Source organism: Bipolaris oryzae, assembly GCF_000523455.1.
Source record: "Bipolaris oryzae ATCC 44560 unplaced genomic scaffold scaffold_22, whole genome shotgun sequence".
Classification (NCBI taxonomy): domain Eukaryota; kingdom Fungi; phylum Ascomycota; class Dothideomycetes; order Pleosporales; family Pleosporaceae; genus Bipolaris; species Bipolaris oryzae.
The window spans coordinates 202370-218039 of record NW_006911298.1 but is presented as its reverse complement, the minus strand read 5'-3'; the positions used below and the strand labels follow the sequence as shown (position 1 = coordinate 218039).

General features: G+C 49.7%; 8 protein-coding genes across 8 annotated transcripts; 1 reads left to right on the top strand and 7 right to left on the bottom strand.

The window, feature by feature from the left end:
- Positions 1-281: 281 nt before the first annotated feature.
- Positions 282-2777, bottom strand: COCMIDRAFT_87125 (uncharacterized protein; the record flags this gene model as incomplete). The annotated part of the gene is made up of 9 exons (XM_007686798.1): positions 282-620; positions 685-1402; positions 1457-1571; positions 1627-1887; positions 1943-1969; positions 2021-2281; positions 2334-2470; positions 2539-2659; positions 2741-2777. 9 exons carry the CDS (start codon positions 2775-2777, stop codon positions 282-284), a joined length of 2016 nt encoding a protein of 671 aa, XP_007684988.1.
- A 2182-nt stretch (positions 2778-4959) lies between these two features.
- Positions 4960-5922, top strand: COCMIDRAFT_87075 (uncharacterized protein; the record flags this gene model as incomplete). Its single annotated transcript, XM_007686797.1, has 2 exons — positions 4960-5040; positions 5101-5922. The coding sequence occupies 2 exons, from the start codon at positions 4960-4962 to the stop codon at positions 5920-5922; spliced, it is 903 nt and encodes a 300-aa protein (XP_007684987.1).
- A 267-nt stretch (positions 5923-6189) lies between these two features.
- On the bottom strand, positions 6190-7314 carry COCMIDRAFT_87101 (uncharacterized protein; the record flags this gene model as incomplete). Its single annotated transcript, XM_007686796.1, has 1 exon — positions 6190-7314. The coding sequence occupies one exon, from the start codon at positions 7312-7314 to the stop codon at positions 6190-6192; it is 1125 nt and encodes a 374-aa protein (XP_007684986.1).
- Positions 7315-8934: 1620 nt separating this feature from the next.
- Positions 8935-9513, bottom strand: COCMIDRAFT_86974 (uncharacterized protein; the record flags this gene model as incomplete). Its single annotated transcript, XM_007686795.1, has 1 exon — positions 8935-9513. One exon carries the CDS (start codon positions 9511-9513, stop codon positions 8935-8937), a length of 579 nt encoding a protein of 192 aa, XP_007684985.1.
- A 1077-nt stretch (positions 9514-10590) lies between these two features.
- On the bottom strand, positions 10591-11385 carry COCMIDRAFT_34048 (uncharacterized protein; the record flags this gene model as incomplete). The annotated part of the gene is made up of 1 exon (XM_007686755.1): positions 10591-11385. One exon carries the CDS (start codon positions 11383-11385, stop codon positions 10591-10593), a length of 795 nt encoding a protein of 264 aa, XP_007684945.1.
- Positions 11386-11763: 378 nt separating this feature from the next.
- Positions 11764-13261, bottom strand: COCMIDRAFT_87063 (uncharacterized protein; the record flags this gene model as incomplete). The annotated part of the gene is made up of 2 exons (XM_007686794.1): positions 11764-12477; positions 12530-13261. The coding sequence occupies 2 exons, from the start codon at positions 13259-13261 to the stop codon at positions 11764-11766; spliced, it is 1446 nt and encodes a 481-aa protein (XP_007684984.1).
- Positions 13262-14160: 899 nt separating this feature from the next.
- On the bottom strand, positions 14161-14475 carry COCMIDRAFT_34045 (uncharacterized protein; the record flags this gene model as incomplete). The annotated part of the gene is made up of 1 exon (XM_007686754.1): positions 14161-14475. One exon carries the CDS (start codon positions 14473-14475, stop codon positions 14161-14163), a length of 315 nt encoding a protein of 104 aa, XP_007684944.1.
- A 526-nt stretch (positions 14476-15001) lies between these two features.
- Positions 15002-15400, bottom strand: COCMIDRAFT_23728 (uncharacterized protein; the record flags this gene model as incomplete). The annotated part of the gene is made up of 1 exon (XM_007686729.1): positions 15002-15400. One exon carries the CDS (start codon positions 15398-15400, stop codon positions 15002-15004), a length of 399 nt encoding a protein of 132 aa, XP_007684919.1.
- Positions 15401-15670: the final 270 nt, after the last annotated feature.

Sequence of the window (15670 nt, the reverse complement as noted above, 5' to 3'; positions counted from 1 at the left end):
GGTATAGGACTGGATATATATGGTAAGTAGGTGGGTTTTCTTGCTCCAATTGGTATCATTTATAAGGCCTGTTGTCAGAAATCGTTTTGTGGAAGAGAGAAATAGATACAATGTTGTTGAATTTTTTGCTTTCTTTGTGACATGTTCTTCTATAATTCTATGCGATGGTATGCAATCGTTATGTCCTTGGGTCTGAATTGTTTTAACGTCGAAGATTCAACGTGCGAAGAAAGCACATGGTGTCTTCTCTTCTCCCAATGAGGGAAAAAAGTTTACTCAAATCACTCTGTTAGACTCTTCATCAATTTCTTGTCCTTTTCGAATTTTCCTTCTTCTTCCCTCTGCGTCCCATCGTTTGTGATAGTTCCTTGAGTGTCAAAATCTCTGTATCTCTCTTGATCGTCCTCGGTGACGAGGTCATTCGGCAGATTGATAGCACGATCGAGTCCGTAAGGTAGACCCCTGTGCCTTCCACGCAACATCATAGCGCAAATGACCAGTTTGCCAAATACGCTGAATTGACCGGATAGCGAAGCAAGGTTTGTAGGGTATCCTAAAGAAAGCCCAACGTTCCCGTACGCTGAGACGACTTCGAAAAATATCGAGAAAACCGAAAATGCCTATTTGTGCGCACGTTGAGTTAGCGTCTTCCTTATTGCCACGTGAGGGGGAGGAGAGACCTACCCAATCCTCATGGCTCATGATTCTCTTGCTTTCAGAACAGCAAATACAAAAAACGCCCATGAAAATATACCACAGGTCGAAACTCAATTGGTTGCGCAGATGATTGAGCAGATACGTCTTACTGTCGGTATTATCATCGGGGCTCTCGTCCGCTGCGTAGAGTCCCACCGACTTGTCCTCGTAACTTTCACTCATACGGATACTAATCGCAATGGGGTAAACGGAAATATACATCATGACCAGTAGACTAAATTGTACGCCCGGGTTAACATTAGCGAGATTAAATGTCGCGGTGCCCGTGTGGCGCGACGACGCGGATTGAAACAAGGCAGCGAGAATCCTGGGGCCGGCGGGGAGGACGTTGACTTCGGTGTTATCCAAGTCGAGGGTGACAATAAGAAGGGTATCGACAAAGTTCAAAAATACGAGAATAGTGGCGAGGATCCAGGTCGCAGTGCTGGAAAACAGCAGCGTGTAACATCGGCGCGGATGGTCAAGCAGGAACCTCGAAGACTCTTTGGTTGAGGAATCGTTCGGGGCGATCTTCCACATGATCCAGATGACAAGGCGGAGGAAGCATGGATAAAATGTGTTGCCTGCGAACGCGAGAAAAGACATGACAAGCATGGGCCATGTTGCGTCGCGGAAAGAGATCATGCTGTCTGGGGTAAGGGTGAGACCCAAATTGTTGATCATGGTTTGCGCTGAGTAGATGGCCCTATCAAGTGTTATTATGCAATGCCGTATCATCGTGAATGTAGCGACTACATACCACCATGTCTTGTCCACACCCTGCGAGGCGAGGTATTCCTTGTACTTCAAAGGAGCGAGATGGATCCAGGGTATCAAACAGATAGCACCAAACAAATGCAGACCGAAGAAGTATCCTAGTATCTTTAGTAAAAATAAAACTTTTCACCGTCTTCCCAGCCATGTACATACCAACGACAACCCGGAGGAGAACGCGCAAAGCGCGGTATTCGACACCACCCAACTCTTCTGGACTCAGAGAAGCCAAGTCGATTGATGGCTGCCTCGATTTCTCCTCGCTACGGCGAACACTAGGCGTGGTTCCAAGGACGAATATGGATGAGACAGCGCGGTCTATCGACGTTGCTTTGCTTATACTTCTTGTCTCAGATAGCCTGCGGCGTAACCGGTTGTTGAACTCTCCAACAGGCTTGATCTGGTCATCGTCTTCATCTGTAATTTTAATGTCAACAACAGACCATTACCATGAGGGTGTATAGGCACCTACCATCGGACATTGGAACTGAAGGCTGGGCTATGTCTTTGTTAGTTATGCGATCACAATAGTTTAGTGTAGTCTACGTACCACTCTCTCCTTCACGCGGTCCTGCGATATGCAATGTGCCTTCCTCATTGACAGTGTAGCGAGGATCAGGAGCAAACGTAATACGAGCAGTATTCGGGGTTTCATCTTTCTGCTGGTTGCCAGAGGCTTCAGGCTTCGTTTTGGAGACAGTGTCAACTGGGGTCCCTCTCTCGAGGTCCCTCTTTTCAGAGAAATCAGCAAGGACCTGAATCCGCGGATCAACGGAATGTCTAGAGCTCTTTGGTCTCTCATGTGCAGCGGCTATGTGTATCTTAGTTTTGATCCGAGAAAGAATGATGCTGATCCAACTCACGAATTCCTTTGAGCTTTTGTTGGAACCATCGTAGCCTTACGATAACAACGACGATGTTGATAAAGCCCAGGTTAGTGATGATAGGTGTGATATAGAACCAGACCTGCTGATACGTCTTGAGCGCTTTGACGTCAAAACTGAATTAGTGTTAGCCTATAATGCTTCGCTAGTGTGTGTGTGTCTATGCACGTATATGGGAACTCACGGATTCAGGCCCGAAGAAGTCGACGCACTAACTCCAAAGTAATACGCATCTATGGCTCGCATATTCCCGTAAGGATACACTATGATCATGGCCAGAATGCCGAAACTCAAAATGTACGCATCTGTAACGTGTTAGTGCGTGGGGTCTTTGGATCCGGCCAGATGGGACGGTCGATACGGCAGGTTGCAGTAGGCAAACTTACAGTGTAGCGTGATGAAGTTGATTGGAGGCTTCCACATGGTAGATGATCGGCCGCACATTCGGAAGTGGCAGTATACAGGGCAGCAGTTGAGGGAATTTTGATGTAGCACGGCAGCAGCAGAACTAGTGCCGGCAGTAACACCAAGACAGACAAAATGCCTCGTATAAGCTTCGGGACAGCCCGTGTGATAGGAAACCCCGGCTCGAAATAAGAAATGTCGCTTTGGAGACTGCGTATGAACGAACGTAGAATGGGAGGGGAGACAAAGGAAGACACTCAAGCGGGGAGGGATATATAGTCGGAGCTTCCAAACAGGCGATAAGACCCGACTGCAGTCCCACTACTGATCACAAAAGCACGGCTATATTCTTCCATGAGGAATTTATTCACGTAAACCAACAAACATTAAACTGGCTCTCCGCCCCCAGAAGGCTTGGCCAAAGTCATCGACGGACCTTGTTTCTTCCCTGCCAACAGCCTCGCTCGCCGCCCGCAGAGGAGGACCAATCGTGAAGAGCAAAGTGCGGGAGTTAATTCGCGCATCTCAGCTGGTCATGTCGCTAGCAGCAACTCAACCGCCCATGCTTACACACGGAAAGTACAATTAGGGCTGTGGACTAGCACGATCTCGTCCCAGGGCCCGTTGGCGGGCCTGCCGATTGGAGAGTGGTTTGCTGGGAGTAGCCAGCGGGGTAGTCATGCATCCCACATGTTGAGGTCGTGGAGCTTTCTGGAGTACCACAGTCATGGTGTTGCGCGTAGCCCGCATTATGGCTCGCTGTATTTATACATCGGTAAACATATCAAGGCAATGAGAGGATTCATTGAACGCTTATGATTGGATTCCCTGCTTTGTCGAATCCATCGATCTTAATGTAATTCGTGCCAAGACTGAGATGCAGCACCTCCCCATCTCCGTCCCCTGTCCACCCCGACTGTGTTCGTCTTTGTGAAATTGTTAAAACGGGAAGAAAAAATTGGACAAACATCTGCCAAGAGAGGCATTGACAGCGTCTACTACGAAGCGGGCTCTGGTCGTATCAGCATTATTAGACAAGGATCGTCGCACTTGGTTGCACTGCCTCGCGGCGACTAGTAATAGTGCATACAAGAAGCGCCGCAGAAGCTTCGAGCCGTGTGAGACATTTTTCTACTCTCCACATTCCCAAAAAGAAACTCACTCGCTATGCTATACGTGGTTTTCTCGCACCGGAGATTTGCCGTGTCTACATACTACAGCAATTTTATGGAATCAAGCATCTTTGCCGTGAGACTTGATAGCTCGTAACTTGATTCTGCGCACTAGCTAGAGCATGTCGTGCATCCACATGGCAGAGCGGTGGCTTTTCTGGTTTGAAAACGGGATACTCGAAAAAGCCTAGACGTTTTACTTGTTCTAACCTCTTCAACCCCCACTTCCGGTCTTCACTTGTCGACTGGCCCACTATGCAAGGTCCCAAAGAATACCGCTATGATGACGAACCGGACGGCCAACGCCACACCCGCAAACCCAATCGCAGTTTCGGCAACCAGACCCTGAAATCTCTTATCTCGGTCAGGCATCGAATATGCGTCGCTTGGCAGCTTTCCATCGTTGCTTATAGCAGAACTGCCCACAAGAAGTAGAACACCAACTAGTCCAAGCACATTTAGCACTAGTCAGCAACTGCGTGGAAATTATTTGGCCCTGCATATTACAGGGTAACTATTCTTATTTGCACTGAAATCAAGAAAATGCTCCAAATATCAAGCGACTAGGTATTGGCCTGAAACTGTGTGTAGGCATTTGATATCTGCTGCCTTCTAACAACTACAGTACCTCTCACTAGAAAATAACAGAAAACCATACTGCTTCTGCATGTTCTCTGGGCAAGGGTAGCCAAACATCGCTATCGCTGCCATTTGGCATACTCTGTGAAAACAAGACTCGAATATTTTGGCATACGACATGGCCCTTGACAATGGGTTGTAAACCCCTATAGTGAATAGTACAGAAACGCCACTAACACGCCCACAAAGCAAGAACAGTAACGATAATGTAATCTTGTGATTGTAAAAAGGCCAAAGTCAATTACCTCAAGCTAAGCTCAATCGCATTGCACATTGATTACAAAGCGCATATGCAGTAAGTAGTCCCTGCCCCTCCCTCTCCCCACCTTGCAGTCGAGCCACACTTTTTTTTTCCGATTCTGGCCTCCGAATCCACTCGAACGGTCACGATGCCTACGTTCAAAGCCAACGACGGCATTGCAATCCAGTACGAAACGTACGGATCTAGCAGAAACACGCCTCTGATCTTGGTGAGCACGCCCTGCCACCAGACTGCAACTTTGCTTGTCCACCTGACCGCGTCTGGATAGCTCCACGGCTTCACAGGCTCCGGCGCAGTCTTCAAGCGCAACATCGCTGCCCTCTCACAACACCACTATGTAATCATCCCCGATCTCCGCGGCCATGGCAACTCCTCCAAACCAAAAGCCGGATACCACGTCTCGCGCCTGGCCCTAGATCTCAAAAACCTACTCGACCACTTCAACCTCGGTGACGAAAAAGTGAAAGCCATTGGCACCAGTCTCGGCGCAGCTATCCTCTGGTCTTATAGTGAACTCTTCACCACCTCCCCTTTCTCCCACATGATCTTCGTAGACCAAGCCCCACTGCAGAATTACCTCGAGGACTGGGGTCCGGCATTTGGGAATCGCGGGTGTAATTCTCCTGAAGCCCTTGAGGTAATCCAGAAAACGCTGATTGAGGAACCGGAAAAGGCGCATGTGGGGACGATTGCCGCGTGTCTGGGGTATAGGTCGCATCCGCAGTCTGGGGATCCGACGCAAGAGTCGGCAGTTTGGAAGGAGGATGAAGCGTTCTTTTTGGGAGAGGCGATGAAGGGGGAGGGGTGGTGGTATGGGAAGTTGATGGCGGATCATACGGCAAATGATTGGAGGTATTCGATTGCGCAGAATTTTGGGCCGGGGAGTAAGAGTACGACGCGTGTGTTGGTGGTTGCGAGTAGTAGGAGTGGGTGTTTCCCTGCTGATGGTCCTTTGAAGGTTGTTGAGTTTGTGAATGGAGGGAAAGATGAGGGGAGTGCCAAGGGAGTGACGGTAGAATGGGGTGGTCATTGGTGTTATTGGGAGAAGCCTGAGCTGTTTAATGAGCTTGTGCTTGGGTTTTTGCAGTAGGGATATCACATACCGATATCAGCTACAAAACATGATTGACAGGATTGTATTCCATAGGCAAGGAATACATTGGCGACGAATATTGAGTCTATTCTGTTACCACTGGGTCCAATACTCACGGCCGTTTACTTAGCAAAACCCACACAACAATAGCCATTATTGGATAACAACGACAATCGCAGAAAGTACTAATCTAATGATACCATCCGCTATTCGCAGCCAATACAGCAAAGACCCTACTCAACCTTCCCTACCACCTCATTCCATTTACTGCCCCTTCAACCACTCCCCCACCCTCTTCGCCATATTATGCGCCTCCTCCTTAAACCCCAGTATACCCCCCGACAACAGAATATCATGCGGCACATTCTCCTCCACATCCAGCACAACCTCATTCCCCGCCTCCTGCATTTTCTTGGCCCACTCGACCCCATCAAAATACAAAATCTCGCTGCCCCCAACATTCACCCACATAGGCACTTTCGTCGTGAACATATTGTACTTATGCGAGATATACGGTGACGACAGCACTTTCTCGCCTGCTGGACCCGCATACGCATTCGCACCCCATTTTGTGAGAGGCGGGGATAGGTAATCGGTCTTGTAGTTCCTGTTGTTGTGGACGTAGGAGCAGGATGTGTCTGAGGGGTCGATCCAGGGAGACCAGAGAAGCGCGGCAGAGGGAATGGGGAGACCGAGTTCAGCGCCGTATTCGGTTATGTAGCGGAGGAGGGCGATGGTGAGGTTGCCGCCTGCGGAGTCGCCGGAGACAATGATGTTATTTGCTGGGATCTTGAGATCGTTGAGGAGATAGAGATACGAGGTTAGGACGTCTTGGAGGGCGGCTGGGAAGGGGTTTGATGTCGGTGAGGCAGGGAGGGTGGAGAGTCGGTATTGTGGGCAGAAAACGTGGGTTGCTGGCGTGTGTTTGAGTAGCAGTTTTGCCATGAAGCCGCTTGCCTGGGTTCTTCCATCGCCATGGACGAATGCGCCTCCATGGGTGTGCAGGATGACTTTTGTTCTGGTCTTATCGCTACCAGCTGTCAATGGCGCTGGATACCAGGTTGCGCCGATCTCTATGGGTACTACATCTTTGTTGCTCCTTAGCGGTCCTTTATAAACATCAGACTTGGCCGGCTTGACAAGAATGAATCGCTCTTTTTCGGCGCCCGGCGTCAGGGGAATTGGCGTTCCAACTTGCAGTTCTGCGATGTGCCAGAGGACCGAGGAGAAGATGCGCATGCTGATGGCCTGGCGGAAAGTCCATTTAGGGTGCTGGCGAGTGAATCCAAAAAGAAACGTAACAAGATACACTGGAAGACGGAAAATCTCGAAGCCAATGGCGCAGATTGCGTATACGCCCTTAAGGGGCTGTTGAGTGAAGTCTACCATGGCGGATCGCTGTGGCTGGTTGCACTCCTGGATACTAGAAATTATTTCAAGCCGACGTTGCAGGTACTCTACTGCGCATTCACACGGCGACACAGAACAGAGAAGTGCAGTCCAAGAGCCTACCGGAGAAAGTTGTAGGGACCACAGCCCGTTCGTTGTGAATATCTGTGTTGAGGGGCCAGGGCTAGTGCGGGGGACGTAGTGATCCCCTTATATGTCCGTGCATGTACCGCGGTACTTTATCACATGATTAGCCATTACAATGTCGTGCCGTAACATGATTACAGCATGGATAGAAACATCTTCAATTTGTTATTGCTTCTAGCCAATTTGTGGGGTTTATTTATGGATTAGTCTTCAATCAGGGTAATATCACGGTAGCTGTTCAAATAGATAAGACCGAGTCGATCTTCATCCAGGCACACACCGCCTCAGCGCAGATGGTTGTGCATTGCCGCAGTCGTTAATCTGTCAATCAACTCTCGAATTGTTTGAGATGAATCGACTTGGAAAATAGCTCGTAGTACGTGTTCAGGAGAAGCAAATGATTGACCTTGTAGCAGCTTTGGCTGCATACCACGATCTGCCCTTGTGGTGTTTCGCGCAAGAGGAATTACGACGTGATTGTAAGCCGCAATGATTTCAAGATGGCGGAAATCTTTCTATTTTGATATCTGGTGGGACTTACAGGGCTGCAAGTAGAACATTCACTTTGTATCGCTGCGAGGTGGCAGCGGCTGGTTGATGTGGCTGACGAGCGACGGCTGCTGATTGGTGTCGCTTGCCCCCCCTGTCGAGCGACGGTTGTCGATAGGTAGCACTCGCACCGCCGCCCGGCTCGTCCATCTTCCGACTCCGCCCCACATGCCCAGCGACGGATGTCGATTGGTGTCGCTCCCCCCACTCAGCCAGCCACAAGATCTAGCCACAGTCGGAATGTGGGGCCAGCGACACCAATCGATATTCGTCGCTCGTCCCCCTGTCGCTCGACAGGGGGCAAGCCACACTTATCGACTGTCGCTGGCCAGCCACAGTCACGCACACTCCAGGGAGCAGCATGAGCACGGCATGAGCCTTTTCACACGTCATAACACTCAGCGGCCGTAATTTCAAGCACCCGTCGATAGTATTCGGACAGCGTAGACACCATTGGCTATGCCAGACGCCCTGATGAACTGGGAGAATGTAGGTCCTTCGATGATGCCATGCGACCTTGACCACGCAGCAGGTATCTCAACACCGACACAGCATCATCCCAGCTAGCCAAAGAGAATGCAAGGATACTCGACTACTGCGATCCCGAAAGTTCAGTTATTACTACCCATTCAGGTCATCTAACGCATCACACAAAACTCGGATTTCATCCCGAAACAGAAGAGTTTAGCGCGCGATCACGGTGCTCAGTAGCATCAATATAAAAGCGCGTACGTCGCACTATTATTGACAAGGTCTTCATCTTCGTGTATCCCTAATCCCTAGAGAGCCAACCTCTAAGCTCTATGCTATGACACACCCTCTACTAACATGAATACACAGTCCCCACGTACGTACATACATGCAACCCCCCCCCCCCCCCCAAAAAAAAACGCCCCTTCATCACAAACCCCCAACCTAACTCCTCTACAACTTGGCCGGCAACTTCCCATTCTTTTGTGCGGTATACGTAGCAATCAGGTCCATCAACTGCGGACTAAGCACATCATACGACTGCAACCCTACGCTCCTAAACTTCTCCCTCACAGCATCCATCTGCGCTGGATTGAAGCCTTGCTCAATGATACTGCTTACAAAGGCCGCAAACTGCGGTTCCTGCCAGCCGCTCGTGTTGCTGAGCTCCGTGTGCACAAAGTCGAGGCCCTTGAAGGGGTGGTCATTTACGATGCGGCCGAAGAGGTGGACGCCGCACTCCTTGCACGCATTACGCTGGATGGCGGCTGATTCGTCGATAATGTGCAGTTTGTGGCCGTTGGCGGTGACGGAGACATTGTCTTTAGGGAGCACGCCGACGACGGAGAAGAGGGCGCCGCGTGGCTTCCAGCATTTCGAGCACCCGCAGGCGTGGTTGTGTGCGACGTTGCTTGAGAGGGTGACTTCGACTTTGTCGGAGGGACAGTGGCAGTAGAGTTTGCCGCCAGGGAAGTTGGGGTTGCCCTTTTTGATGCCGTTGTCTATTGCTGGGTGGATACTGATACTGGCCATCTTGATTTATCTTGTTCTTTGAGCAAAAAAAACAAAGGATTCAAAAAGAAGAGGTTTTGATATCGAGGTAAGAGATAAAATATTTTGGATTTTGCGATTGACTTTGTTGTTTAGCAATAGACGGTTTTGTAAAGAGAAGAAAAAAAAGATAAGATGTACCCTCTCCCGGAACTATATAGCAGCCTTCCCCATTTTTTTCGACCTCCAGACTGCACAGTACGCCCCTCATCGGACTATCAGGCCATTTTCGAACTGAATTACGATGAGAATGGCGCAATTGTCTGGCTTCTTGACTTTATTGTGGACTGTTTGTATGCGGAACCGCATAAGGTTTCCACTTTAGGTCACTCGGACCTTCCCCGCTTCATTGCACGAACCACACTTTTCAATTACAATCAGCCTTGGCCTCTGCAATCGATTCGCCACAGAAGATACGAGACTCGCGATACAATTTTCCCTTTAATACTCATGTCGCTGTCGCAATGCCCCGTACCAGCGAAGAATCTTGGAGCTTGAAAAGTCGAGTTGCGCTGCGATGCGATTGTGCTTTGATGGTGGCGGGGATGTACCGGTACGTAGGTGTACGTACCCGGCCGAATCGGGCATTTTTTCAATCTTGATCGCAAGCATACCCCAAATGTACCCCAAGAATCTCGCTATCCTTTTCATCCAGAACGAGCCCAGATGATGCCCCCCCCCCCCCCAAGAGACTTTCTGCCACGTGCGGATCCGAAGGAAAATGGCTTCATTATGCACGTCAGCGCGCAGCCAAGATTGCTAACTCGAGATATATTGGACCTGGAGACTTGTTCCGCGAAGCAGGGGGGGCACTAATGCCTTTTTGCTGAATAACAGAATTCATCGCAGATCCGCATTCTGCGTCATGTATGTCCTAGGGTGAATTTCCCCTGATTTCATCCTGATTAGTGAACTGGGCCGATCATCAGCATTCAGTGTCCTCGTCAGAACACATCCAGCATACTCACGAAGAAGCCAGCTAGCATCAATCAAGTAAAACAGTAAAAAAATAAATAAGCTTTTTATATCCCAAATACTTCTACATCAGCTCTCTACCTCCTATTCCTTACCCCCTTTCTGCTTTTCCCCACGTACCACCCTCTCTCTCCGCCACCTCCACACCAACCCATTGTACCTTGCCAACAACGCCCTCTGCACCGCCTCCTCGTACTTCTCCCGAATCTCACACAACGCTATCTCTTTATCTATCACCGAAATGATGTCCTCCATCTTTCCTCCTTGCACATGCTCAACCGCAGGATTCCGTGCAAGGTCCCCGTGGACGGACTCGCGGGTGGCGGGCATGCCTGGTGTGATTGGAGGGCCAAAGGGGTATTTTTGGTGTGCTTCTTGCTTTGGGGATAAAGAGCAGCGGGGGAGTGTGGGTGGAGGGGGTGTCCAGACTGTGCGTTGACCGCATTCGAATTGTGAAGAGGGGAGAGGGCGTGGTGGGTGCGAATGGGAGGGTGGAGGTGATAGCGGTGATACTAAGGGCTGTGTGGTGTTGATGTTATCCCGGGGTGTATGGGATTCCGGCTGTGGAGTTCGGGTTCGTTGGAGTTGAGCTGCTGGTAGTAGAGTACAGCCACTTCTTTGAAGAAAAGGGTTGTTTCTTTCGGTCATGACGTCGGCTGGGATATCGGATAGGATATCGCGTGCTGGCTTTTCCCATCTATCAGGCGGTGTCTGGTGCCGTATCGTCGCTTTGAGAGTCAAGCTTTCGTATGTTGTGGTTGTCCCAAAGAGACTTTCTGTGATGGCTCTGCTGACCTGGGTACGATGCTCTTGGGACCCGAAGAAATTCGGACAAGATGCATCGTTGACGGCGGTGAATGAAAGGGATGTAGGTATCATGTCTCGTGCGGGACGTCTGATGTGTCGCTGCTCCGCTTCACGGCAGTTAAAGTTTGGTCAAGTTAGCTGCAGCAGATATCCGAACCAGGTGTGATGAGTGAATTAATTGTACAGTAGCATATTAGGACATCCGATGCGTGATCGGGGTAGAGTTCCCTCCACAACTCCCAATCAAACAAAGAAAGATTCGAGTTGTTTGTTATCAACAAAGACATGACTTTTGTGATAAAGAGCTCATTATCGCCTCCGCCAATGACAAAAGGACAAAGTTCTATAAAATGATTGGATTTCCATGTATTCCCTTTGTGGTGCACGGGTGTCTGTCTCGGTTTCTGAAGCGGTTTCCCACGCCTTGGAGTGAAGATGGTAATACTCGGCTTACAAGCGTTCCATGGTTGACGCAAGTCCTTGAATTTGGCCTGCCCACCTGCCCAGCATCATCTGGCCTTGCATTTTCAGTTCCAGTATCGGAGCGCAGTAAACCACGATCACAACAGGACCGATGGTGCGTAAAAGATCGAACCCAGGCGTCTTTGCTCGTTCAATCTCGGCTGCAGTCTGCAGTATGGCTTGGGAATAACTCTGTACTTCTGAGTAAGAGTTTCCTATGTCATACTCGGACGGTGCCAATGGAGTACTGGATTCGGTATGCATCTTGTACATGAGCATGTTGAGCAAGACTCGATCTGCCATGTATTTTGAACTTATTAGTGCCCTGGCGGGGTGCGTCTTTCCTGTTTTTGGAGATTTCTGTTTGGGAGATTGCGAGGAAAGCTCCGGGGTTTGGGTATTTCCAGGAATTGTGTATCGTTTCGTCAGATGAGGATACTTTTCGGCCCAGCTATCAAGATCTTTGAGCAATTTCCATGTAAGTTCCTTAGCAGGTGTTACATCGACATTAGGTGGTATGGGTGTCTCGAAAACGGTACGCAAAGATCCTTGGATCTCTAGATGAGCCAAACAGAAAGGTATCATCAGGTGGATACTGGCGAGATCTTGGTGTGGGTCGCTGGGCATATCGACGAATGGTATTGTCATCCAATCTGGGGAGGAAAACGTCGACTTGTTGTTGAAAACGATTGATCTGTGAGCCTAGGAGCCGTCAGCGTGGAACCATTGAGAGTGTAGAATGTCGCAGACATACCTCTTCGCCGCGGATGGCTTTGAAGAGTGGCAAAATTACGCCAGATCTACAGTTGCTTGGGCCTCGCATCTTCATAATCTCTCCAGCTGCATCCATGTGGGCGAGTAAGCCAGCAGACGTTGCTCCAACATAGAGCTCATATAGCGCGAGAATGAGGGGCACCAAAACTTCTCCTTCATCGGGGATATCGTTCTTTTTCATTCTAGCTATCGAGTTTCGCTGCGCACTCAATGCAACAGTGTACCATCTCCAGGAGTCGATGAGTATACTTGAGTCATTATGGTACTTGCCGTAAAATGCCATAGACATTGCTCGAAGTGATATTTTGACAGCAGGCTTGGAGGCGTTAGTAAATATTTCTGGCAAGTGAACAAGCCACTGGATTTCAGGCGCATAAGCGTTTTTAGCATGGTTGAGCTCTACATAATGGGTTAGGAAGGCATTGTCCAACATTGATGACAAGGCTTTCGAAGGTTGGTTGAAGGTAGGAGGTCTGTAGTGGTAGCGGATGGCTGTCGTGGCCTTCTCCACCTGTTCGGCATGTCGACTGTTGGTAGGAAACATTGGGTTCTGAAGAGGCATGTCTAGCGGGGCAGCAGGCTCTTTTGATGCGATAGATACCGCATGATGCGAAGCCTTCGCGGCAGGGGTCTCGCTAGTTGACGTTGATGCTGATGCCCTCACTGTTTCTTTCTTCTTTCGTCCTTTTGGTTTCACTACACGCTCTGTCATGTCAATGACAATAGAGCCTTGCAGTGGCCCCGAGCATTTGATTCCCAGACGGCGGCACTGGTTGCATATCTCTGGCGTCTCATCACACTTCAAATAAAAAGGTCAATGGTTGCACTGCATGAGTGACACATGGTAAACGAACCTTGACGCGTCTGGTGCGGCATTGGGAACAAGCGCGACTGCGCTGAGATTTAGGGGGCATCGGACCTGTGTGTACAACGACAATACAAATCAGGGGAACAAGAAGTATTCTAGCGGTGTAGTTGGTGCAGCGCTGTAGGAACGTAGGAGTATTTGAGGCCGAAGTATTGCTTGGTGTTGGTATTGATCATCGTCAGGGATTGTTCGACGAGAAACGCATCTCTTCTGTGAAGGGTTAGGTTGCTCCCCAGACAGGCCGAACTGCAATACAGATAGATCTTGCGGCATAGACCTCATGATATTATCTTAGTCATGCATACGACCACACAATCACGGCATCGTGATCCCGCACTTTCCGTCAATCTGCATCTCGGGTGGAAAGCGGAAAAAGGTGCGCATGGCCAACGGTGTGAACAAAGCCAGCCCCTTACATGCAGGGCCTGATGGATCTAGTTGATTGCTGAAACAGACTACGCCACCATAATATTGACACCTAAAAGCGAAGAGCATGCATCTGACAGCGCCGCGTCGTTTCATAGCAGTGGAGGCCTGGGGAACACTTGTTGAATTCAACGGCTGTATGCACCCATTACTTCTTGTCCTCTTAACATTCGAAAACCTTGTCGTATTCCTCGATACAGGGTGGCACGTTTCCCGTCGTGATGACGAAGCTAGCCACCAATCGCTTGCAAATGCCCCAATCATCATGTGTGTATGTATGTATGCCAGACATACATGATCTCTGCCAGTCAACAGATCTATATTTCCCCCTTCTCTCCCTTCTTTTTGCCTTCCTGCTGCAACTCTTTCATGTGTGCTTCATGGTTGTCGACTTGCTGCCGGTCAGCGGCGATATTGCTTTCGCCAGAGCTGGCTAGATCCTCGCGCCATCGCCCCTGTCCCTGTTGCTGTTCCTTGAGCTGGTCCTGCTTGGCTTGCTCGATCTGGTCTGCGCTTCGGTTGGCATCTTCCTTAATGCCCATGCGTTGTGTAATTGCAAAGGTACGACGCGTCGATAGGGTCATGGGTGTGCGGAGAGAACGCGTTGCGCTAAGAATAGTGCGGGGTGCCATTGTCGGTGCTTTGAGGCTTGGAAAGGAAATTGATGAGTGGGGATGCTTGAGAGGAAAAGACGACGAATACAGTGACAATTTTTATGAAAAGAAATTGCTCGATGAGACAGAGGATGTTATGGCTGTGGAGTCTTTAACAACCGTCATGGGCTGTGACGTCATTCGCTGCAGTGAGACCTGTTGCGCGGACATTCACGCTCCACTGCAAATCTCGGCACTATACACGACGTCAGGCAGGATTGAAGTGGAGCTGATTTGTGGACAGCCTTGCAACAGGTGGATGAGGGCACCACAAGAGAATACATCCTGATTAAACGTTGAGATTGTACGTGCTGTGCGCCAGCTCCCCCAAGATTATATGTACACCATTTCTTGCAAAACGTAAAAGTAGCTCAATCAATCGTCACTGTGACGCACCCCAAATGCTCTATGGATCATCCGTATCTCCCATACGCCTCCTCAGCTCATAGATGATCTCCCGTTGTGTGTCTGCCTTATCACCGAGAAACCACTACGCGCTGCATGCTCATCCCGAGCTGTTCTTTGGTGCACTGCCTGCACCGCTGCTCTTCTTGCTCGGCGCCCCTCCGTGTCCTCCAACAGTGGGACTGTTAGGCTCACTAATATCCTTGTTGCCAGGGCTGACGTTCAAGCTGTTCTGCTTCCCACCAGCTTCGCGCTCAGCATCTGCCTCTTCTGCTTCTGGAGATGTCTTTGAGGGATCGAAAGCTGCGTCTGTGTGTGCTGCGCCATCATCAGAGCCAGATTTGGCATACTCGGTTGATCGTGGCTTGAGCGAGTCTTTGTCTTGTGCGTCCTTTTGCGCAAATCGTGCCGGGCTCGTTGACAGGAAGCGGGGACGAACGACTTGAGGGCGAGTGAAGACTGCGCGTTGAACTGCGCGTGCGGGCTGGATGCGGAACATCTTGAGGATTGAGTTGTGTTTCTAGATGCTGTATCTGCGTGGGTATACTGTGGGAAAGACTTCCAAAGTTCTTGAGGGTATCAATTGAGTGATTGAAAGGTGTTTTGAAACCAAATATTGTTGGCATGCAGTTTGGTTGAAGTGACGAGTGGATGCGTGTGAAGCTTCGCACGACGATGGCGTGACGTCATTTGCCGAAGTCCGACCGAAGTGACTGCTCACGTGACTAGGCCATACAAGTAGATGATTATAGGAATCTGACCTTCATAT